General features: G+C 34.9%; 3 protein-coding genes across 3 annotated transcripts; 2 read left to right on the top strand and 1 right to left on the bottom strand.

Annotated features, from left to right (window-relative positions):
- The first annotated feature begins 955 nt into the window (after positions 1–955).
- LOC140016911 (uncharacterized) lies at positions 956–3427 on the top strand. The gene is made up of 5 exons (XM_072071083.1): positions 956–980; positions 1750–1818; positions 1892–1983; positions 2095–2427; positions 2543–3427. Exons 2-5 carry the CDS (start codon positions 1788–1790, stop codon positions 3185–3187), a joined length of 1101 nt encoding a protein of 366 aa, XP_071927184.1. The 5' UTR covers positions 956–980; positions 1750–1787; the 3' UTR covers positions 3188–3427.
- A 1260-nt stretch (positions 3428–4687) lies between these two features.
- Positions 4688–5484, top strand: LOC140016386 (uncharacterized). The gene is made up of 2 exons (XM_072069879.1): positions 4688–4884; positions 4991–5484. Exons 1-2 carry the CDS (start codon positions 4776–4778, stop codon positions 5437–5439), a joined length of 558 nt encoding a protein of 185 aa, XP_071925980.1. The 5' UTR covers positions 4688–4775; the 3' UTR covers positions 5440–5484.
- Positions 5485–6665: 1181 nt separating this feature from the next.
- On the bottom strand, positions 6666–14963 carry LOC113715677 (serine carboxypeptidase-like 34). Its single transcript, XM_027239959.2, has 10 exons — positions 14621–14963; positions 10790–10897; positions 10428–10523; positions 10252–10344; positions 9398–9486; positions 8185–8475; positions 7613–7749; positions 7326–7418; positions 7067–7175; positions 6666–6949 (listed from the first exon to the last, which is right to left on the bottom strand). Exons 1-10 carry the CDS (start codon positions 14913–14915, stop codon positions 6800–6802), a joined length of 1461 nt encoding a protein of 486 aa, XP_027095760.1. The 5' UTR covers positions 14916–14963; the 3' UTR covers positions 6666–6799.
- Between the last annotated feature and the right edge of the window lie 11349 nt (positions 14964–26312).

Raw genomic sequence — 26312 nt, 5'->3', positions numbered from 1 at the left:
CGAAATGCAACGCCTGATGGAGTCGGAGCGGATCCCCTCATGAATCATCTCTGGGCCGTCTTTCCTCAGGTTTCTCGACTTGATTTTCGTGCAAAACCCATCTCGACGTGTTTCCACATTTGGCTTGGACTTGAACATTTCAAGTTGCCCTTGTTTTTGCATGAAACATAGTGTGAATTGAGCTTCTTCGTATCAACATTTGCATTTTCTTTAAACTGCATTTTTTTTATCAATATTGTCATTCGTTTAAGCAACTTGATAACATGCTTTTTTTCCTGGCAAGATTTTGTTCTTCATTTGTTTCAATTCTTGTTGTTTTACCATGCTTTATTCATACATTAATAATATATATGATCCAAAAAATTCTCCATGTTTACAAGAAACTTGCTTTCAATTTGTTTAAAATTGTATAAAACAATGGTGGGTTCGTTTGGATTGACAGTTTTTTCAAAAACTGTTTTTGTCTTTGAGAAACAACACTTACTGATAAGTAAGTCTACAGTGGGTCTTTAATAAAACTGCGACGTTTTTGGCAAAATAGCCAATTGTCTTGTTTTTGGCTTTCCTTTGCCGACGCTACTTTACCAAATTGCCTTCTGTGCTGAACGCGAAGACATATTCAGAACAGGGACCAGTCAGGAGCTTGTGCAAAGTACTCCTCCGAAGCACCATTGCCGGCCATCGAGAGGCGAAATTATGAGTAATCGAAGCAGATTTTAGCTTGCAACCTTCGATTCCAACCTCCTTCAGCTCGCGATTTCAGCTTGCGACTTCACTTCCAAACCTCCTCTGAGCTCCAACCCCCTCTTCGATCTTCGATCCATCTTGCTAGTACGCCCCTCTTTGAGATGTGACCTTGTCTGCAAGAGCCCATCCTCGCGCTTCAATCCATCAGGATCTTAACCCCCTTTCACAGCGAACAACACATCTCGAGTGACTGGCAGCTCCAACCCATCTTCGCCCTTCGATGTACTGTTAAGGTTATGTTTCTAAGGCATTTTGCGGCTTTCACTTTACTGTTCTTGCTGCGTATTGTAAAGAATAATGTGTGGGATGTTCAAAATTTGATGTCCGGAAGCCCCAAAAATTTGACTGTGAGGTCAAAATTTGTGCGCTGCTTTCAATTTTCCAAATCATCACATTTAGAGGTGTTGGACAGTAGAGTTACAGATTAGTTGTGCAGAGTATTGTGGTGGATGAACCAAGTCTCGGCAATGCTGAAAATGAACCATGAAAAATGGAGCTGGTTTGAATATTGAGACGATAAACTGGCCATGCTCTGAATTCAATGTCAGATTTCATTTTTCAAAATATTGAGAAAGTGGATGACCACAATACGGCATTGACTTCAATTCATATGAGTTGGTCATGAATTTTGTCTGGTGCTGTTTTGTCGGAGTTGGTGGTTGTATTCGATAGTCCTTATATAAATTTACCAAGATTGAGATTCATTAGAATTGCCTAAATTCAGTGAATGAAGCATATGTTTGTGCTTCTGATGGAAATTACATGGAGAACTTGTGCTTCTGATTGTGCTTTGGCATATTATTGCCCCCATGAGTGTGTCTCGCTTTGTTCAAATGCGACTGCAGTCATGTTTTCATATTATTGTAGCATTAATTCTTGTGTTTTTACCCCAAAATGAACTCTCTGATGCTATTTCTGTGATTTTAAATTGTCTTCTCCGGCTATAGATGAGATTGGTATCTGCAGTCTAACTTCATACTGCTGTTTGGTGCTACAAAACAGGGTAGGTTGGTGTTTTCATTGCCGTTCTCTAAAGTTACATGCCCCCTATTACCCGCCGTGCTTCCAAAGGTAGTTTGCGTGGTTCTGACTCTGTTTACTGCCTTGTTTAGTGCGACTAATTTTGACTCGTGTGCAAACACAGCATTGAAGACGAAAAATTGTGACAATCCAAGGGGATCCAACTCAGCTTGGGGGGAAAACGATTTACAAACGTGCATTTCTAACTACTACAAGGTAATACCTGCTAGTCCTCTACTTTCGCTACTTATTATTTCATCTCTGTTTTGTCCGGCCGATAGTATAAGTACCAACGTGTCTGATTGCCTTTGTTTATGGATTAATAAGATGAGAAAACAAAGGCGCAATCCAGGTGGACAGAAATTTTATTTCACTAGGAAGCAGGAAATAGAAATTGCTGAGCGCCTAGTCAGCATGCATAGAGCTAGTGAAATTAGGGACAATAATATTGGTAGCTACGTGGTTCCCGAAATTCAACAGCAGTTGAACAGCCAATTTGGCACATCGTTCACTTGGGACAGCATAAGAGCCAAATACTATGCCTTGCGAGAACTTACCAAGCTGTACATTGGCTTCAAGAGGCGGGAAACGGGACTGGGTTGGGATAGCCAGAACTTTACCTGGCTCATGGACGATAGCAAGTGGGCTGAGCTTGCACAGGTATTTTTTGTCAAGTAAACTGTTTTTATATCAATTTAATGGCTGTTAAAAGTTAATCAGATTATACGTGCAGCTCCCTCAAATATCCTTTTGGCTGTGTTTTTTTTTTTGTCAGGTGAACCCAAAATTTTTAAAATTTCAAGATGACTGCACCGTCTACCACTTGCTTGAGGAGGTTTTTGTCAACCAAGGAGCAACGGGAGATTTCAGCGCTGGCTTTGAGAACGAGCCCCGTACTTCACCCGAGGAGAGATACATGGAGAACTTTGCCCGATCGTCACGGGGAAAGGGAAGGTTGGATGCTGTGCATGAGGGTGTTCAAACTGAGTTAGCAGGGGCAAATGAAGCGAAAAGGAGAAAGGGCAAAGGAAAGCGAAAATTGGGGGACATGTCAAGCGGTAGTCCTATGTCCACCGCCTCCCATTCTGATAGGTACATGAAGGCTCTTGACACCATTGAGTCCCTGGTTAGTCGCCATAAGAGCAGCAGCATGGGCGTGTCAGTCAGTTCTCGGGACAAGCAGTGTTCCGGCCGCGGTGGCCCGACCAAAACCACCTATGAAGTTGCCATGGATCAACTTCGGGGAATGGAGAACATTTCATACGCCTCCAAAATGGCCGTGGCTGAAATATTGAAGGATAAGCAAGAGCTGGCCATTTGGAATTTAGCACAATCGGACGCCGACCGCATCACATTTATGAAAACGAAAGGCTGTTTCCCATCTGATACGCAGGAGCCCCCTCCCCCACCTCCGTTCTAGGCGTTTCATTTCCATCGGGAGCTTGTATCTGAGACTTGAGTTGTTGACTTACTTTCTTTATAGCCAACTCAGCTTGTTGTAGCATTTGCTACCGATACATTTGAGTGTTTTTTTTTTCAGAGGTGTTGTGATTTGTCTATTTGGATTCCGGCCCCGTACTGGCCATGAGTTTGTTCAGTTTTTATTGCATTCGGCTGGAGTTGTTGGGTTTTTATTATTATTGATGATGTGTTTGTGGCATTGACTGTCTTGGTTAATCTCTAAATTCAGGGGGGCTTTGTGTCCATGAATGCCCTGGATATTATATGTCGAAACGCAGGATTTGAGTTAATTGTGTTTGGTCCTCTGTTGGTTGCTATTTAAAACCATGAGTAGTATATATTTTTGGGGATGACTTTGTGGGATAATTTCTAAGGATAGGATTAGGAATGTGGTGCTAGTTTTCATTAACAACAGGTTACTCGTTTTAAGGCATTTGTTCATAGCTACAAATGTTGTGAACTGAAATGGCAAAGTAAAATGCTGTCCTAAGGTATATGATTGGCCAGGTTTTGTTGTTGTCCAAATATTCACTTATTGGCTTGTTAGTAGCTGTCTTGACTTGAAATCTTATTCACTGTGATGAATATATATTCCAAGAGCTATTGCCATATTACTAGCTGTCATGTGGTGGATTTTTTTTTTCAGATTTGTTGCCCGAAATAGCACATAAGCTGCCTTCTTGATTTGCTGATGCTATATAGCTATTTGCCAGTATGCTTTAATTAGGAGATAATGGCGTTGTTGTTGATCATGCCTTTTGAAAATAGCCTTTTTTCTCAGGATCACGAGTGACTTTGGCTGCCGAGATCACATTTGGAAATGGAGTATGAGCATTATTTGCAAGGTGGGGATTTCTTCGACGAAGGAGATGAGGAGGAGATACTTTTGACCTTCACCTACTTTGTGCTTGTTGGATTGGCTCTGTTCGACCCATACCTAAACCCTGTGGAACGCCGACGAATTCGAGATGGTGCACAGTCGGGTGCTCAATGGGTTGTAGAACTCATAAACGGCCATCGAGACAGAATATTCGACAACCTTCGAATGGAAGCTCCGCTTTTCCTCCAGTTATGTGATTTGTTGATTGAGAGGGGCTATTGGGAGCCCCACCCGACAGGACGGGTAGGCATTCACGAGTCTCTCGCCATTTGCCTTCTTTACTTGAGTCATAACGAGCGACATAGGGTGCTAGCCGAGAGATTCCAACGCACAACCGAGACCACAGACCGTCATCTTCGACGATGCCTTCGATCTCTCGTTCGCTTGGGACGTGATTTTGTCCGGCCGATAGATTATCACACAACGAATCCAAGAATACAGAACAGTGCTACGTTTTGGCCATGGTTTAAGGTTAGGGATATTTTGTGAAATCTCTTATTAATTATAATCTATAGGAGACTGAACGTCTACTTATTGTGATTAGGATTGTGTTGGAGCTATTGATAGAACGCATGTTTCAGCTTGGTGTAGAGCTGAAGACAGGGAGCGTTATCGGAATAGGCATGGCGGCTTATCGCAAAATATATTAGCAGTGTGTGATCATAATATGCGATTCACTTATGTCAGGGTAGGGTGGGAGGGTAGCGCACATGATTCTAGGATCTTAAAAGATGTCTTACTTGATCCTAATTGTGCTTTTCCATGGCCACCAGAAGGTAATTTGGGTATTAAATCATCCATTTGGAATTTATCGCATGACTTTTCTTAAAACATTTATAGTAATATTTATAATGCACTTAACTATAATTACATTGTGTGCAGGGAAGTATTATGCGGTGGATGCGGCATACACGAACATGCCAGGATTTATGGCTCCCTTTAGGGGTGCACGGGGAACCCAACAGGAGCGGGCAGCAAGAACACTTTTCAACAGACGCCATGCATCGTTACGGAACATTATAGAACGCACGTTTGGTGTTCTTAAGAAGCGATTTCCGATACTTAAGGGCCCCATGCAGAACTATTTGATGGCGACACAGAATAATATTGTCCTGGCTTGCTGTGCATTGCACAACTTTATGCGCGATAATGTCCCGAATGACGCATATTTTGTTGAAGAAGAGAATATTGCAGCACAGGCAGATAATATAAATCATGTGGTGGACCAAATGGCCGGTGCAGAACCACTGGATATGTCGCCTCAAGGAATTGCTGGTTGGAATGAATTCAGGAGCGGCTTGGCAAACAGCATGTACTATCACCAACATTAGTAGCTCCATTTTGTCGTTATCTATTTTGTAGCTTTTGTAACTAGTTGGCGGATTGCAAATGGCAAACTTTTTCCCTAATGGTTCCACGGTGGCTATTGTATATGGCATGTACACTTATGTAAAATCTCTATCTATTAAGTTTACTTTTAATTATACCAGTGTTGTACTGATAAAGTATTTTGTTGAATGAAATTTATTGATTTTTTTAATTACCAATTTGAATGAATGTTTTTCGAAAATAGCTAAAAAAAAGCTTGTTTTTGAAAAACAAGCTGTTTTTCAAAAACAGATAATCCAAACAAGTTTGTTTTTGAAAAACAAGCTGTTTCTCAAAAACAGCTAATCCAAACAACATTTGCTGTTTTTCAAAAAATGAATAGTATAGTTTTTAAAAAATAACCCCAAAAACAGCTAATCCAAGCGGATCCGGTAGTTTTGTGTTTGCCCTTCATCGGATTTGAAAGTTGTAACGTATTGTGTTTGCCCTTCGTTGGATTTGAAAGCTGTAACGTATCAGTAGAATTTTTTTACTCGGTAACTTGATAGGATTGTCTTGATCATCAAATGAAAACAGTAATAGTTGTACTCAACATACACGTTTTCTTGATTGTCTTGATCGTCAAATTCAAACTGCCGTCGTTGTACTGCTACATGTCAGATTTTCTTCAAAGTGAGGAAGTAAATCCTTGTTCCTGCCTTTCTGATCTGATGCTTAGAATCTGTATGGATTGCTGAGTTTTTCAAAAATCAATTTTTTAAATATAAAATTTTTAAAAAGTACTCTAAAAGGTATTTTAAAAAATAATCTAAATTTTTTTTAATATTTAAAAAATATCCCAAAATATATTCTAAAAACTTTTCTACTCTTAAATATCCCAAAATATTTTCTAAAAATATCCCAAAATATAATATGAAAACTTTGCTACAGTAAAAATTTTTAAAAACACCCCAAAAAATAGTTAATCCAAACAGACATAATGTTTCTCATAGAGGAAAATTGAAATAATATGCTATCTGATACAACTAGAAAGATACACAGAAAACTAAAGAAAACTTTTGATTACGCAAGCAAAGTATTGTTCATGGTTGATTAAGATAAACGCTTAGCATGAATTCTTAGCATGGTTGAAGCCAAATAACCTTAGGGAATGAGCTCGGGGTTTTTTTTTCCCATTAAAAATGAATGATTAAGATGAAGAAAGAAGAAGGGAAAATGAATTCTGAAATTTTGACCTATTATTGACTCTCAATTCTGTCATTCTGTGGTTGTATTATTGTAGCTTGATGTATGACATTTCTTTTCCTTGATCTGATATGCAAGAGAAAAGAATATTGTAAGAAAACAATAGGAATAATTATGTTAAAATGCTGCGGATGGCAGTTTATTATTGTCTAAGAAATGTCTGACGATCTGAAGGGCTTGCTTGGGTTTGAACGTGGGAACCTGATGACCAGCTCCTCTTACTGTGACAAACGTCAACCCATCGTACTGCACTGTCCATCCACCAACCTTTCACATGGCAAATTTATAGAAGAATGCAAATTTTATTAACAAGAACAAGATCAACAATTCAAGAAATGTACCTCGAAAATTTTTGAAGAAAGACGAAAAAGATGACTCAATTACCTGCTTATGGAAAGTATACCAAGGAGTCCAATCTTGGGTGATTTTTAAACCAAACTTTTTCAGAGTATACCTTGTTGATGTTACTGGAATTCTTCCATCAGTATCTCCACTGTGTTACAAAGACGAATAAAATGGAGAAATATCTTAGGCTTGTCTTCTGAGGGCAGTGTAGGATGCCAACAAAATAACTAGGCATTGCTAATCATAATTACCAAAACATTATCAGGCAAAAGAACCAAAAGAAAATATTGTTAATTACCTAAAAACCCATACTCGTAGACCACCATCAATGAGTTTCTTAATGATCGGAAGTATTGAAGCTGGGGCATCACTCCAGAATGTGATATTATCACTGCATACACCAAAAACCATTTCAAGATTATTCGTGCTTTTTATATTAGGACATATATAAACGTTGAAAGGCAGAGGATACTAGAAATAGAAAGGATAATTTCTAACATAAATTACTAGGGAAATGTTGGCATTGAGCCATCGTTTAGTTAATGTTCGGTTAACATTAAAACAAATTGCACATATAATCTGTACCTGCAGTGTGTCCATTTATAGGGGATTTTAGTTACATTTGCATGGAGAGATTTTTGAACATCTGGCCTGTTCAGATATAACTCTGTGTAGTCTGATGCACAAGGATCATAACCTGCTGGTTTCCTGTGCCATCCATCCTAGAAATATAGAGGAACCATTAAGCTAAACATTATCTGCAGCTTGACTGATTTTAATTTGTTCACATTGTTTAAGATCACACAAATATGACTTCACAATTACAAGATATCATAGAGGCTAAATATAGCACCACTAACATTAATCTGCAACAACTTTGTTTATTAGCTTCAAAATCAATAAATTAAGATGTAATTGGTTTCTTGAGTATTTATGTTCGACAAAAATTGCAGATTTGAACATTAGCTTGAGCATTTGCAGGATGTCAAGAGCCTACTTTTTTTCACATCCGAAGTTTAAGGTAACGATTGTACCAAATGGTTAAAGCTAGAATTTTAGGTACTTAATTATGCATGGTTTTGAGTAAAAATTTTAGGCAACTATCAAGTCTCTAATCAAAGGGGAATTAGTACAAGGGATGAGAAACAGTGACTCACAATCTGGGAAAATAACTTGGGAGCAGCTCCTCGGACCACAGGAAGTTTTCTGATGCTAGTGGAGTTGCTTTTAACACAGGTTGGAGCATATAAGCTGTACATATCTATGATCTTGTAGACATCAAAGTACTTACCAAGTGCATCGTTGCAGTCTTTCGGCAGATGTTCTGTGCTAAAGTTGCATTTACCCTTAATCTCATTGTACAGTTGATCAGATATTACAGCATGATCATATGCATAATCAATCAGTCCTCTTTGATCTGTTTCATCATCCAACAGTGCATTCCCTACCTGCAATCGTGTAAATTTTTATATGTACAGAAAGAGCAGTACGTCTCTAATCCAATGGCAAGAAAGAAAAGGTGTCAGCTGATTTGACTCACAATGATCTTGTACCTAGAAAATTGTGCAAGCTGTGAAAACTTATGTTAGGCTACTAAATCCTGCCGACAGGATTATCTAGTGCATAATAAAGAGTAAAACATGCGTGAAGCAGGATAAAGCGAAGATTCCAAGTAACATTGCTGAAAAGCGTATCATTCAAAGTCATCAAGAGTTCAGAAATTTCACAAATTATTAGTTGTGGATTTGCAAGGGATAAATTTTATGAGTTGTGTTTGGAAATAGAAACCTAATTGTTATTCATTGTTTTTCCCCCCATCTGGTGCAAGTTGCAACGGTTGAGATATTAATGGACCAACCTATGATTTTCTTGTACTGGTTTGTCCCCTCTTCACTTGTCCCATCTCACTTCCTCTCCCCATAATTTCCTTCTGTTCAAAGGAAAAACTTTTCTATTTCCTTTTTTTTTTGGTTGTGAAAAAATTTGGATGTTTTGGCTCCGTTATTACATGCATTAAGATATGTATTGCCAAGATCATAAATCGCTTACAAAGATATGTTCAAACATAATAACTGATAACATGTACTGGACTCAAACTAAACTTTTAATCCTCTTTCTAAAATTCTCTAAGATGTGTTTGTCTCTTTCTGGATTTGGAGACTTATGTTTAGGTACTTAGACGTGCTAAAGCAATGAAAAAAAAAGTGATAAAGCAAAGATTCACTTTCGAATGTTAATAACGATTGGTCGAAACTCTCATCAGACCAAAGATGAGAAGCAATCAAAAAGTTAAATTAGCAAAGCATAGAAGGTAAAATTTTCAAATGATTGTAAAAATAAAATAACATCCTTAATGATAGGAGAACTTACCATTAAACCTTTAAAGTTGATATAGGTTTTCTTGGAGACCTTTTCGTTATTATCGTAGATGAGCTCTGACAGCTGGGGAACGTAATGGCCTAAAAGTTGAAATAATAATTAAAAAAAAAAAAGTGACATGACAAATTAGGAACCCGGGAAACAAATTTAGGGAAAGGTATATCCTCTTTTCTTTTTTTAATTTACTTTTTATGAGACTTTTTGTGATTAGACATGATTTTGTGGTGTATTTTAGAACAAAGCTAATTGGAGGATTTAACTATTCAAGGAACTTCGAATTTAGATTAAAAAAAAGGAAAAGAAAAAGATATTTAAAACACTTGTAAATTTTGGCAATCTACTTTGCTTGCAACAAGTTTTTAGCTTGAAAAATATAAAGTTATTATGTGTCAATTAAATACTAAACCAAAGGACAAAAATTTGTTTTCATGTAACAAGTATGCTCAAATTTTAAACACCTTTTAATCCCCGGTGATTTGATGCTTTAATATATAATTTTTTACGCTAATACTTATAAATGTATGTCACCTGTACAAAAAATGAATTTTAAATTTGAAATTGAATTATGTAATATGCATTTACACCTACTCATGTATACACTGACAGTATATAAAAATTACCTAATTCAAAATCTACACTCTAGCCATCAGTGCTCTAAAGTAAAATTATTAACTTGTATGTTAAAATTGACTGCCAATACCTGAATTTTTAGGTAATAATTGTTAGTTTTAGTAAAAAAATTTATAGTTTCACGTTAACCTAAAGTATATGAGGCTAAAATACAGATTTTGAAACTATAAGAGTTATATACCGTGGCTATAAACCACAAGGGACAAGGCTCTTACCTGCATAACTTTCCCCAGCGATGTAGAAGTCATGGGATTTAAATTGTGGAAATCTTTTAAACCAGTTGACCAAAAAAATGTAGGAATCTTGAGCTGATACAAAAGAAAGATTTGTCAGCGAACAAGTATTTAAGAATAAAATGCAATTTCCTGAATTAAGATGCAATAAAAGGTACCTGTGATGGTATCACCAAGCTCCTTGATATCAGTACTAGTGTTTGTGTAAGAAAATCCCACTCCAACAGGGGATTCCAGAAAGAGCAAATTTGCCACTGCACAAAGTAAACAATGAAAATAAGGATAAACTAAATAGTTTTTCTTTTAAATATGTATTATTAAGGTAAAGATTAATACATGAATTTAGCGTTTTTTTTTTTTTTTTTTTGCAAATTTTTGTGTAAAAATGTACACAATTTAGGGAATGGATTATAATGTCAGAGCTTCATTATGGGCTTACTCCATTTAATAAGAATCCAACTAAATAATGAAACAAATACCAAAAAAACCATATATTTAATTAATGAATCTTTTTGCATACCTCGATTCCAAGAATTCTTGTTCAGCTTGAGCTCTGGTTTGCCTTTCTGGCTCAAAAATGGACCTAGCTCCTCTGCTTCACCATATCCAATTGATGAACACCCAGGACCTGAGGGGATCAAATAAATGGTACGCAGGTCATGGGATTAAAAATAGATTTGTATGATTAATTTTCGAAACATTGATATAAACAGAATTCTGATTTGCAATATCTTGAACTCTAGTTATAAGAAATTCTAAACTGAAAAATTCTTGAGCCATTCGAACAATTAATGCTACTTGTTTTGATTTTTTATGATTTGAATTGTTCTCGTGTGTGTGCATTTTCTCTACGCGTGAATCACGAGAGAGAATATGTACTTTTTAAAGTTCTTTCCCTCAATTTCTATGGATTCAGAATCCCACGATCTATGTTTTCAAAATTCAATTTCATGGTTTGTCCAAAAAAATAATTTTCCCAAAAATAACTAAACTATCTAGAAATCTTTTCTACAACAGGATGAGAATTTAAATAAGAAAACTCTATTGAGAAACTTTTATTCCAGTGATTTTATAAATTTCATAATTCGGAAATTGTAGTATTGACATTGAAGTATCCAACAAGATCCTCTACACATTGTAGAATTTGCAACAAATTAATGTATTGTGCACGCCAACCACATCTATTGGGCACACGTATTATGCAGCTAACTTTATCCTTGCAATTTGCAAATATTGTACTATCCCTATTTTGTTAATGAAATCCACAAATATCAGGTCTTCCATATACACGTAGAACATCAAAGGGATAGGATTTTGATTGTAATTAGCTTGTGACCCAAATGTAATACATCTTTATTGACAATTATAAATTAACTTATGAAATTCTTTTCGTAAAAGTCAAATGTTCATGATCAATGAATGACTTATGTGATTTGCGGCGCAAATGAAAAGAAATAGATCAGAGTTTGAATCATGAACCGGTCATTTGCATTAAAGAAATGGTTTTTATGGTTTGACTCGATTGAGCATTCAGTAGAAGAAGATTTCTTTACTGAATTTCCGAGATTTTAGGTATGAATTTTCAAACAAACATGGGTGGGCACCATATTTGCTTGAGATGTACAATGACCTGCTCAAGTGCACCAAAATGTATAGAGGAAGTCATGGTAACACAGAGTTGGCAAGGCCCCAGCTAATCAGTCACAAAGGTGTTCCTTTTGGCTAAACTTCTAAAGTACTCTTTCGCCTTTACTTCTGCTTAAAGAAATTGAAAAGTTTGTAGCCGTTATTATTGTTACCTTGGAAAAGCTTATAATGATGTCATTGACCGTATTCAATGTTCTTCAAGAGGAGAATTTCAGTTATCCTTTTCCTTTTTATCCAAAGTATATATATTTGTTGGATTTGGACGAGTGTGATCAACGTGAAACAAATTTGAGAAAGTATCTAAATGTAGGAGATAATAAATGTGATTTTATGTATTTACACGGTAAGTTAAGTGCAATTTAGATATTTTAGCGAGTGTGCCAATTCGGTAGGAAATTCCATATTTGTTATGCAAAAAACAAAAAATTCTATGATTAAGAATAAAATTAATTGTATATTTAAAAGTTGTAGTAGAAGTTGAATTGCATATTATGCATTTTTTTGGTGAAATTTGTATCTTATGTTATCTACTGATTCTTTTGTTGCTTAATATATATATATATATATATATATTTATGAGATCAAATATTTTCACCTAGGCAAAGATCTGAAGGGAAATTGAGTCGATATCAATATGAAATAATACTTAAGAGAAAGTGACCTGTTTGACCAAGTGTAGTGGATGAGGATGGACATTAATGGCATATTTATTGTCATAGATATCCTATTCCAAACAAATTTAAAATATATTCATTTATTTCCCAAAAGGGAGAGCGAGTTGTAACAGTCGAGACCGCCAATATTGGTCCAATCTCCCACGTTCAATGGTGGAGTCAAAATAAAGTGTGAAGAGAAACAATAATCTAAATGAAGAGACAGCAGTGAAACTGTGAAACCCCATAAAAAAAAAAAAAAAAAGAGAAACAATATTGCTTGGATAAAATGGTCTGTTTAAGATATATTTCATGTGCTATATTTTTAAAGATATAAGATTAATCAGAAAAAGTAAATAAATACAAGAGACAGTAGGTAAAATTAAATAGGGAAAGTATATAAGTGTCTGGTAGTATAATAATTGTTAGTACGTGTATATATATAGTAGGTTAGGTGAATGTTAGATGTGTTAACGAATGCCTTAAGGGCATCCATTAAAAAAATCCAAGGTAAAATTCTAAAAAAATGTAATCACAAACTTATATAGTTACTAAATATGCAAATTCATTCCCTAAAATCTTGGGTGACATATCAATTAAGTCCAAATTTGGCCCCTTTTTTTTTAAGCACAAATTTGGCCCTTGTTAAATCATGAGGAAACTTTTGAAATGAATGTAAATTTTAATATTCTTTGATATTTAAGTATAATGCTTTTAACGAATCGAACTGTTTGTGAACGTATTTGTGTTCCGCTCTTTCGAATTCGAAAAAAGGTCAATCATTTAATAAACAAATCGAATTCAACTACAATATTAGGCTCATTTAATAATTGAGTCGAACATGAATCTGTTCGCGAACTATTCCATATATATAATTATGAAAATAAATATAAATATAAATACATTTAATATTATTAAATATATTTATTATATAATTGTACATAAGTTAGCATTATTTATTTTTTAAAATCAATAAATACAATTAAATTTATTCTAAATAATGTATTATTTATTAAAAATATAATTAGATTATCTTCAAAATCAAATTTGAACTCAAATTCGGCTCGTATAGTTTAACGAATCAAGTTCGAATTTGAACTTAAATATTTATACAAATAAACAAATCAAATTTGAACAACATTTATAATTCATTAATATTCGAGTCGAACTCGAATCCTATTCATATAATATACTAACAGAGTTCGAAAACCAAGTATTCCACTTGATTTAGCTCATTAAAGCCTCTATTTGAGTTATCTTGTATCTCATGATTAAAGGAATTTTCTAATTGCCCAATTCCCTTGGGACAATTGTTTTGGTTCATTCGTGGGCTGTCGCTAACCAACCATTACGAGTGAGGTACAAGGCCTTGTTTCATCATCGCGTACCAAAGGCGACCAATCACAAATTGTGGATCATTTGAAAAGATAGTAGTTGACCAAAAGTAGCATATACACTCTACGGAGACAATATCATTGATTGCAATTTGCTGTGACAAAATGACTACAAGTGATATCAAATTGCTGCCAGTTTGATCCATTTGGATTGGTCTATTTTTCAAAAGTACAGTGCTATATTAATACACAAACAAAAATAATTTTAAAAAATTTCATCCATACAATATATTAAATATTTCAAAAAACATCTATAATAAAATTTTTTATATATACTGTTACAGTAAAATATTTCAAAAACACCCTCCAAAAATAGCTAATCCAAAGGAGCGCATGTTAGAAGAAGAAAAAGGAAATTTTTTAATTGGGTGAAATGCAGGTATAACCTTTTAAATAAATCTAATATGATCCCCATAATTTTAAAAATCCAGTTAATAACTTTTGCGGTTGATTCCCAGAAATTAGAGGTCATAAGTTTAAATTTCCTCTCTCCCCCACTCCACCAGGCAGAAAAAAAAAAGGGTAAAGAACAAAAACAGAATGTGACCTAATGAGACATAACATATTAACCTCAAATAGACAGAAACATGTACATAAATCAAGACAACCCTGATAGACACAATTGCAAATGTAGAAAGGATTAGTTCTCAGAATTACCTCCATTAAGCCATAACAGAAGAGGTTTCTTTTCAGGATTTCTGGTAGCTTCAAAAAACCAATAGAACAGTGCTCTTCCATGAGTTTCATTCACAGTGATGTATCCTGCATACTGCTTGAAATGCACCCATGGCTGGCCAGGGAGTTGAACCACCCGGTCGCCCGCCTGCTGCTGTAACACATCATGGCTGAGTTCTGTGGCAGCAAATTCTGCTGCTGCCAAACCAGGAGTCAGCAGCAGCACAAGAAGAAGAAGAGGAGGAGAATGATTGGAAATTGGCTTAGACAAAAACATCTTTTTCTAAGCCAACTTTTTAGACTAGAGCTAGTTGTAGGACTACTATCCTGTCTATTCTTTGTAGTGCTTTTTGATGGACAATTGGCTATGTGGTTTTGTATTTATATATGGCAAGTAATTGAAGGACAGATAAGAATTATCTGTATTGTCTCTGTTTATTCATCTGCTTATCCAAAAAATATAAAAAATAATTTTGGATCTGTCTAATAGATGCCCACGAGGCACCATTAAAATATATCTTAATTTGAAAATGTAAAATTAATTAAGGAAAGTAAATAAATACAAGAGATGATAGGTAAGATTAAATAGAAAAAAATATATAAATGAAAGGGAGACTAATAATTACTAGTATGCGTGTATATATATTAGATTACGTGATTTTTATGCATGTTAATGGGTGAACATCGTTAGAAAAATCTATAAATTAAAGAAATAAAAAAGGTAAAATAAAATTAGTGCAGAGAATTCACTTTTCAGTTTTCATTCCCTGGCATTTTGGAAGCTTGTGCTTTCTGCAGTAGAAGATTTGTCACATCACACCTAGGTTTGGTAGCTAAAATAATTGCAATAATTGCCAAGATTGGACTTTTAAAAGCTTAAACTCGACTATTAAGACCCCTTTTAAGCTATTGATACAGAAAGGTTTTGCCAAGCAATGAACAGAAAAAAATAAAGAAAAAGGTAATTATCTGTTTGGTCAATTGCTTTACAATGAAAAGTTTGACAAGTTTTCTTGGGATCCACTGGATCTTTATGATTGAAATATGTGATATGTGATATGTATTTTTCTTGCCAATTATATGCTTAAATTTTTTAGCAAAACCTTTATTGACGGGGGAAAAATGGTTTGCGTCACTGCCTTCGCAAGTTGTATGGATAACTACATATCAACAATATTATGGATTTTGATAACTATATCAACAACATACCAACAATATTATGGGGTTCGATAACTATATCAACAATATTATGGGGTTCGATAACTATATCAACAATATTATGGATAACTATACCAACAATATTATGGGGTTTGATATCTTTCACACAAAAAAAGGGAAATTAAACTTTCCGTAAAATATTGAGGTTTATTTTCTACATGACTCATTAAGAGACGATATAATAATTAAGGAATTTTTTTTTGCATTATATGTATAGTGCACACAATTACATTTATTTCTCTTTGTATGCTGATTTATTATTACTTTACTAAAATATTAACACTTGGAGCTCACTAAATTAACTAGCCCAATTCCCTGACGACCCATTGCTGACCTCAATTAGTTTTGCACAAGCATGGAAAGTAGAATGATTTGATTCTCCCATTAACGTTAATATTTGGCGATATACTCTGCACGTTCTAGATACCACGTGCTGGTGGATGTGACAATATAATCGGTGATAGAATCATTCCAAATATATATATGTGGGTTAATTACAATTAATTCCTTTAAGTACATCTCATTTTTCACTTTATCCCCTAACCTTTAATTTTTGTCACATAATCCCTCTAGGACAAAATTACTCTTCTACTATTTTGACTTTTCGTTTATTCTTTTTCCTTTCCCCTCTTTCCCCTACTTTATTTCTTTTTCTCTTTCTTTTTTCTCCTCTCTTCCATCCTTTGTAGTAAAAGAGACTTCATCTCAACAGAAAACTTTATCAAGAGTTTGTAATTGGGTTTATAGGCAAAATTTGTGAAGGCATCAAAAGCTAATTTCAATCTTTTGTACAATACCATGTGTCGCAAATTGCAATTAATGATCATTAATCAAGTCACAATTTCATCTTATGATTTTTTAAGGATAAAATGAGAAACCAAAATAACAAGAGAAAAAGCAAAAGAATTGAAAAGTCAAAAAATGCTATTTTGGAGAAGGGGTTTGAATACTTAATGACCATTTGAGGAGAAAAAATATCTTTACAATTCCTTTTGTCTCTTTTCTTTAACTTCAATCACTAAGATGGAGTTTCTTGTAGGAAAGGGGAAGAACCGAAGAAGTAGAGAAACAAGAAAGAGACAAAGAAATAAAGGAGAGAAAAAAAGGAAAGAAAAAAAATACAAAAGAAAAAAATTAGAAATTAAGAATAATAGAGGGGTAATTTTGTCTAGCAGGCATAAAGTGAGACAAGAAAAAGGTTAGGGGGTAAAGCGAAACATGGAGTAAATCTTAAGGAGATTAATTGTGATTAACCCTATATATGTTGAAGATAAGGTACAATTAGAAAATTTTTTAATGTTTTAGCTCTTATTTTGCGAAGAACAATGATATACAACATTCGATCTAAATGCTGGAGGAAAAAATTCTACAAAATATGTGTACCCCTGGTTGGTAAAATTTGAGTCAAAAACATTTATTTCACCATCCAACGGTGAATTTAGTTCGAAGATATGATTTTCAAAAAAGACCGTAGAATCTCCTCTAAAATAGGACATAAACCTTTAAAATAGAAAGGCATTTAGAATTTAAATATACCTAACTTTCTATTTTTAAGTCATTTACACGTTAATATTAAGGATATATAAATTACGAGTTTCGGAAATCTAAATGTATAGGTAATGAGGGAAATTAAGAGCAGCCCCAAGTGTTCCATAGTTGGTCAATTTAGAAATATGTGTTATATGTCGTAAATTTAGAAATATGTGTTATCTGTTGCAACATCAAAAAAGGTCTGTAACCTTGACCATGAATTCCTCTAGTTGGAGCACTATGAAGTGTTGACTAGTCAGCATACTCAGCAATAGACCATACTTCAAAACCACTTTATTCATATTCCTTATATAATTTAGGTCAGCAATTTGTATTCAGACATTTTCTGGTAAATATAAGCATTTTTTTGGCTAAATCCATTTACATTCTTTAACTATACCTCAATTTTCACTTTGATCTTTGTAGTATAAATTGGATATATGTGTGGTATATCCTTGTGTATACGCCAAAAACTTAAAATTTCTTTAAATATTGAGGATTATTTCCTCTATTTTTCTTTAATAGAAATCATAATATATAAAGAATTTTTCTAAATAAAACTATAATAGTCCAAATACATATTTGTTTATAGTGCGCACAGTTACATTTATTTTCCTTACTTTTATAAACTTTGTTGATTTATGACCAATGTACAAAGATATTAACATTTGGGCACACTTCACTGCTGCCGAATGCCGTGACAACTCATAAATCGAAGACAAAATTGTCAACAACATGCACCATTGCTGACCTTACTCATGCTCAGGAATTGAAAGTGAAATGATTGGATTCTCCCATTTGACGTAACTTTATGTACTCTGCGCGTTCTAGATGCTTCCCGCGTGCGGTAGAGTTTGACAACATGTTACGTGGATTACATGATAGCTCTTCTATACTATATTGAAAGTGATGGTATAATCGGAATGTTTATACTTTTTCTTAAAAATAATTTATTTTTAAGAAAAAGTGTAAAATACGGTTATTTTAGTAGGAGTAGGAGTTAAGAAGCGTGGAGAAAAGAAATGAAATATCAATCTACAATTAATTTAACCTCTAAAATTAAACATTAAACCTATAAAATTATACAAGCAATGTAATAGACATAGTACCCTATTTTTTAGTCATTCATGTTTTAATAGTAAAGACATTGGACCCGGAGTTTCGAACAGAAGAGGAGCCCAAGTGTTTATAAGTAGGCAAATTTAGAAATACATGTTGTCTCCCATAACTTCTAGTGTAAAGTGTAAAGTGTAAACTACCTAAAGAACCCCAAAACTATTTCAATTACCAGCTTTCAACCCCTCATCTATTTCAAGTCCCAAATTGCCCCCTCAATAATAAAGAAGCATCAAATTTTGATTCTTCAATCCATTTTTTCCGTTAGATCAGTTAAATTTTGTTCCTATTCCCATCAAATTTAATGGTGAGGATGGACACAAGAATCAAAATTTGACACTTTTTATTGTTGCAGAGCCTATTTTAAAGTTTAAATAGATGAGAGACCAAATGTGAATAATTCGAATAGCTTAGGGACTCCAATGTAATTAATCCTAACTATACACACACATATATACATATATATACATACATACATATATACACACCCTTAAATATGGAATCTCGTAGTTAGAAAACTTTGAAGTGTTGACTAGTTAGCAAATTCAGCGCTCAAAGATGTGAATTTAGACTGTTTGAGGGCAATATAAGCACTAAAGAAAGGAATAAAAATTTATTTTATCTTCTCAGAAAGAAGAAATCAATCAAGAGTCCTAATCCGAAAGTGCTTGCGTAAACCTTTAACATTCCTTGGAGAGAAAAAAGCTGCTTGGTGCCTTGGTTGAAACTCAAAACACTGGCGGCAACTTGGACTTCCATCCAAGCACGTGCACTTAGAGTAGACTCTTGGATAAATTCCTGATGTTCAGTTTGAATGTTCATATATTTTCTGAATTTGGTTTGTGTTTTAAATTCATGACCAAAGAGGAAAAATTCCATTTAGAATTTCTTTCCAGGTATGAAGGAGACACCCACCACTTTTAAAAATTTTTTTTTCTACGAAGGGAGGGGCGGTATTGATTCCCCTTTTTATTTTTAATTTTCTTTTAACAAGAGAATGACGAGACTTAAGAAACATGGAGCAGACAGGGGATTATCTCTAACTTTTATGGTTTGTAACTATAGTCACCTGCCTTCTCGGCAGATACCCAACACTTGTTAATAAATTTAATTTAAACAAGGGTCAGTTTGAAAAGATTAATCAATTACCAATGTGACGCCCCCGCTTCTTCCATGGGTGAACCCTAGGGTATTGGCGGGACGCCTGTCTAACTCGCGCCAGGACTCGAAATTTCAAAACAATAAAATCTAGACAAACCAAAAGAGTACTATTTACGATATATACAACCCCCAAAAGTTCTATTTACATCCTCAAAAGTATCTAGTCAAACCACTATAATACATTATGATAACAACCAGCAGGAAGTAGACCCTAAGGAGGGTCCTTATACAAACCACCAAAACAAAAACAAACATCTTAATTGTCCAACTATTACAAGCAAACCTAACTATACTAGTGAATGTACCAAGGAGTTCCCCGCGTCGTCCCCTGCTAAGGAAACAAAGGAAACGGAGTAAGCTAAATGTTTAGTAAGTAAACGGGGTAAAAGCGTAAATTTCACATTTAGGCAAACAACTATTTCACAAAAATGTCAAGTCAAGTGCAAAAGTAACAATACAAATGAATGATACAGGTTGGCTCCAAAGCCAAGTTGTTTGCCATACGTGACCTCCTGCCAACACTCCGTCGACCACAAATAAGGTCCGTAAAACTCCACTTGTACACCCACCTAACACCTTATCACCCTCACTGGCCAGTCACCTCACAAACTTGCTCGAGCGAATGAAATTGAACTTGGTTCACAAGTTCGGTTCACAAACTTGGTTCACAACTTGAACTTACAAACTTGGTTCACATTCTCAGTGAACCGGATTCACAAACTTGGTGACCTTAGACTAGGTTGGACTGGTTTCGACCAATCCCCAGCTAACTCAAATAGTCCATCTAAGTCGGAAGATCGACCCCAACTCACAAACATCACTCCGAACTACAAGCTCAAGGGCTCAAACCCAAAATATTTCATTTAGACATGTCATGTATAAATATGCATGTAAATTAGGGTTTAAGTCGAATGCGATGAAATACACCCTCGCCTAAGTACCCTTTCCTTCACCTTAAACACATAAGCAGGTTATATACAAAACGGCCCAAATACTTACCCAAAGAACCAAAGTAGCAAAAGTACGAAAATCGCGTCGCAAAGGATAGCTAGTAGGCCCCACCGGCTCCGTCTAACTCACTACTGTCTGAAATAGAAGATTGCATCACATTATATCACAAACGGCTACTAACATGCCTAAAACAAGCAAAACGGCAAAATTGGCACATGCAAGTGCGGAAACGGCAAACGAAAACATAAACGGCAGACAACGGAAATGGCAGATTTGGCGTCGCGAAGGATAGCTAGTAGGCCCCACCGGCTCCGTCTAGCTCACCACTGTCTGAAATAGAAGATTGCATCACATTATATCACAAACGGCTACTAACATGCCTAAAACAAGCAAAACGGCAAAATTGGCACATGCAAATGCGGAAAAGGCAAACGAAAACGTAAACGGCCGACAACGAAAACGGCAGATTTGGCACCTAAAACCATTTTGATCAAATTTTAGGCTACGGTTATTGGATCGAAATGCATGAGGTACCGTTGCGAAGTTAAGAAGAGGGGCTACAACTTTCATGAAGACACCTCAAGCCAGATCTCAATGGAATTAGGACAAAAATGTACAAAACAATTCCAGCCATTTCATTTTGGGTTATCAAACAGGCCCTGTTTGAAAGACCATAGCTCACAACTCAGAGATCGGAATCAAGAAATTCTAGAGATGTTAGAAAGCTTATGGATAAGGCTATAACTTTTGTATTTTGACCAAAAACTGAATCAGTACGGAGCATAGGGAAAAATGGGTTCAAAGTTTCTGTCAGAACTGTCCAAATTCGAAGGCAGTTTTGACAACCGATCTTGTTTTGGTCATAACTGGGGCTACGGGACTCAGATTTGGATGCACTTTATATTGTTTCGAAGCTAAGACCAAGATCTACATTTCTTATGAAGGGATCAACACCTAGATCGTACGTTATCAAGACAGACAGAACATGGTCAGAAGCAAAATTCAAAAACGTAACACAATCCAGTGTTTAAAATAGGTGCAAGTGTTTTGGCTATAACTCAGGCTACACTGATCTGTTTGACCTGAAATTTTGTAGGCACCTTAAGGACTTAAGAAGCTACAACTTTCATGTTTTGAGGAACTTCTGAATCAGCACACAGCATAAAGAAAAATAGAACTTAAGTTCGGATTTGTGGATTGCCCTGTTCCAGTTTTGCCGGTTTCGAACGTCACAAACGCATGGTCCGCTGCTACGATTCTTATACAAGTTTTCCAAGCAAACTCATACCAAATAAACACACATAAATCACCTCCTATTTGCTCTCCAAGAAAACCGAAATTCCTTTTCCCAATTTCATCCCAAAACTTACCCAATACTAACCATAATCTAGGTGCTAATCCTACTAACTTTACTAGTTTCACCACCTAATCAACCAAACTCTAATCATTTAAGCCCTAACCCAACCAAACTAACTTTCCTTTGTATTAGGGTTTCATGACTAATCTGGAATTTACTACTTACTAACCATACAAGTGAAATTAATACATCAAAGATGCCATTAACAAGCCAAAATCCAACCAAACCAACTCTATGAGTCATAAATCAAGAAACCCTACCTTTTCCTCCTAGCCTTTACCAAAATCAGCAACATAACCATCAAAATAAACAATAAAACTACTCCATAATCATCATACAACCCATAAAAATGCATAATCACAACAAAAGCATCACTTTCATGGTTTCCAAAATTAATCACCCAACTTAAACCTTCAAGAGAGATGATTTACCTTTCAAATAAGCTTTGTAGTTGATCAAACTTCAACAATCAAATACCCCAAGTTGATCCCTTAAGCTCCAAAAGCAAGATGGAAGCTAGAAGTTGAAGAATTTTGAAGGAACTCTCTCCCCCTCTCTTGCTCTCTCTCTCGGCCTCACACTCTCTCTTTCTCTTTAGTTTTTGTTTTGTTGATTTCTTATGATTATCTTACAAGTCTAAGGTAATAAATAAGTCAAAGACAATAGGAGATATTTATCACTTCCACCAATCAAATAAAAGCTTGGTTATTGCCTCCTAGCCCTTACAACCTTTACTTTCTCTTTCTTACTCCTTTGCCCTCAAACATTGAAAATCTTTCAATTAACTCCATAAATGATAACTTAATCTAGTCCAAAACATATAATCACACTTAATTGCTTCACTAATCACCTATACTTAAGCATATTTTATCTCACATAAAAGCAATTAAACAACAATATTGTTGTCATAGGCAAAATTAGGATTTTAACCCCAACTTAGAATTCTAACAAATCATAACACTAGAAACTTTTTTCTAGTTTAGGGTTTTCCTAACTTTTAAACTCACTTAACCTATATAAAATGGATCAAATCCTATACTTACCCACACTAAAACACACATTAGCATAACTAACTTTAACCATCACTCGAACTTATGATTAATACAAAAACTAGGGTTTCAATCCTAACCCCAACTTAGGGTTTTCGAATTAGTCCCAAAACCTAATGTTACCGTACAAATAATGAATATAACCTAATATCAAACTTAAGAACTGACCGGGGTCTCACAACCAAGATAGCCTAATTTTTTAATTTGAGAAAAAAAAACAATCTACAGTCAAAATGCATCTTGTTTATGAGTTTTTACACAATGTGTGTGTCCAACATTTATACGATGTTTGGAATGATTCACTTTGTTACAGACGGTATTGTAATTAATTCAAATAGACTTACCCGTTCTGGGATATAATTGTACTTGCCCATTGTTCAAAGAATTTAGAATAAATTACCTTTTATTTCGTTGTAGTTTGGTGCTTTACAACAAAATCTTTCTGTGAATGGACAAGTTTTTCCTTATATGCAAAAAGTATTTTCATATGATTCCATAAGTTTCTTTTAAAACTATTGGAAAAGATGGCCAAAGGCTGGCGTTCTTCCTTTCTACTTAAACATTCTATCCCTAATTTTCTCTTTTGAACTTTCAGAACAATTTATGTCTTTTCGTTTGGCAACCCATGAGGATCGCAAACCCCATGCCAGGGGAAATTTTATTTTTATTTTCATTTCTTGAAAAAAGAGGAAAAAAAGGAAAAAAACAGAAAAGAAGAAAAATCCCAATTAAAACAAAATTTGGGGCAAACTTTTTTAGTTCGCATCAGCTCAACATAAGAGCAAATTTTAAAATCATTCGGTCTTAGGATAATTCCAAGGCTCTTGCAAAATTTGCTTTTAAGCCCTAACATTTCTTACATTCCTACAAGATCTCGTTACGAAAGCCAAAGTGTTACTGATCTTTGCCTTTTGTAGTAATTTTGAGAAAAAATTTCTTAGTTAAATGGCAAATGATGCAAATACATCTTTCTTAAATCTTGCAAGGGAAGAATTGTCTCACTAATGCTATTAGTTTTTTTTTTAACATGCTTGGCTTGGTGAACTTTGTGGCTACACTATTCATCTTATTATATGGTTTCATTCATCTCCCAAAGGTAAAAATCAGGAAGAGCACCTTTATTAAATAAAAAGAAAAAGGAAAAAAGAAGAAAAATGAAAAATAAAAAAGAAAAAGAAAACAAAAGAGAAAAAAAATGAAAAAAAGAGAAAAAGAAAAGGAGTAGGGGTGATCTTGTTGAGAACCTAAAAGGGTGTTAAATTAGTACTTTTGAAACACAAAACTCACAAGCAAAAGTTGAGAAGTATTAATACTTCTCATCAAGATGTCAAAATTTGGAAAGCTAATTTGAGAAGTATTAATGAGAATTATACTTCACACCAATTTTTAAAAACTTAAATACCCCATTTGCTACAAGTATACAGATCGTTTATTGATCATAGGGGATATTACGTATCGATCCCATAGAAAAAATTGTCAATTACCGATGGTTTTCAAACTCCTTTATTATTTAGACAACCACAAATTAAAGCAACTAAATCTAAGCTATAATCATGAAATTAAATGAAGTGAAAATGACAATAAAAGCTCCTAGGGTTATGAAATTCCTTACTACTCTTACAAGTGAAATTATGGTTAATTTAATGTTTTTATTTTCACTAAGCATGACATAATTTTCTACTACATATGAAACCTATTCTCATAGTGAATCAACTATCCTCGTAATTATACCACACCTACTTTCATGGTTATGAAATGAATTATAAATTCATTTCTTCTATGAAATTGTATGGAACAATACCACCAAAACTGTTGGCCTTGGTCCATATCTTTTGATGTTTATAAAACAAATGGATGTTACTAATATCTCTTCAAAGATCTATTCAGTTATGAAGCAAATTAGTTCCAAAGATCAAGTACAATTGAAAGATGACAAAGTATGTTGAAACTGTCGGACGCTCAAGATGTCAGGATCGGACGTCCGATAATCATTGCACAACTTCGGACGCATGCTTCGGACGTCCGATAGGATCCTTCGAAGTCGACGAAACCATCGGACGTTGAATATGTCTCCATCGGACGTCCGAAGGAATTGAAGAAAATCTCTTAAACTCTCTGCCTGCTGTCGGACGCACAAAACAGGGCTACCGGACGTCCGACAGTATCGGACGCTTGCATCGGACGTCCGACACTCCAACGGCTAGTTGACTCTTCAGCTACTTTCTATCCGTTGGAAGCTTTAATGCGGCTCTTTTTTGGTCCTATATAAATAGTGGTTGGTCAGATACTTCAAACAACTTTGGCACACTGAAGATACAAAAGATCTAGAGAGATTTTAGTGAGAAAATACTCTTCAAAGAAGATTTGTAGTCTTAGTGGTGTGAGGTTCATTGTAAGCTTTTCATTTGTGAGTGAATACTTCATGAGTGTAGCTCTGTGAGGGTTGTCCTGAGGGATAGTAAAACGTCCTGGCTTGACCGAGGGAGTTCGGGGCAAGGAGGAGGTGAACCTTCCTTTGTACACAAGAGTGATTGTAATTCATCAATTTGAAGTAGTTTGTTTGAAGCTCAAGAGGAGTTGGGTAGTTAATTGGTTTGCAATTCTTTTCTTTTACTTATTGTCACATTTATGATCTTTGCATTGTTTATCTCTTTCACTTGGTTGTTTCCGATCCTTACAATTGGTATCAGAGCTTGGTCTCCTAAAGATTAAGCTCAATCGGCTTGGGAGTAAAAATGACAACCAATAATGTTATGTTTTTTGAAGGACATTCTGTGATTAGACCACCTATGTTTAATGGATCAAACTATGTGAGTTGGAAAGAAAGAATGATTATTTTTTTGTAATCTATTGATATTGAATTGTGGTTTATTGTGTATGAAGGACCGCATGATGCTAACGTTCTTGATGCAGATACAGGTTTGTTTCGGCCAAAAACAAGAGTTGAGTTGAATGCTCAAGATAGAGCTCATTTCACATTAAATGCAAAAGCCATGAATGTGTTATATTGTGCTTTAAACTCAAATGAATCTATTAGAGTCAAAGGCTGCAAGTCAGCCAAGCAAATGTGGGATAAGCTAAGAGAAATTCATGAGGGTAGTGACAACGTGAGAGAACAGAAAAAGTCTATCTTGGTCACAAAGTATGAATCATTTAGAATAGAACCTCTTGAGGACATTGACAAAATGTATTGCAGGTTCAATGACTTGATCAAAGATCTCGAGGTGTTGGGCAAAAAGTACACATTGGGAGAGAAAAACAGGAAAATTCTCAATGCTTTGAGCAAAGAATG

Source organism: Coffea arabica, chromosome 11c (assembly GCF_036785885.1).
Source record: "Coffea arabica cultivar ET-39 chromosome 11c, Coffea Arabica ET-39 HiFi, whole genome shotgun sequence".
NCBI lineage: Eukaryota > Viridiplantae > Streptophyta > Magnoliopsida > Gentianales > Rubiaceae > Coffea > Coffea arabica.
Note: the sequence above shows the minus strand (reverse complement) of the source record. Positions and strands in the feature narration are given on the sequence as shown.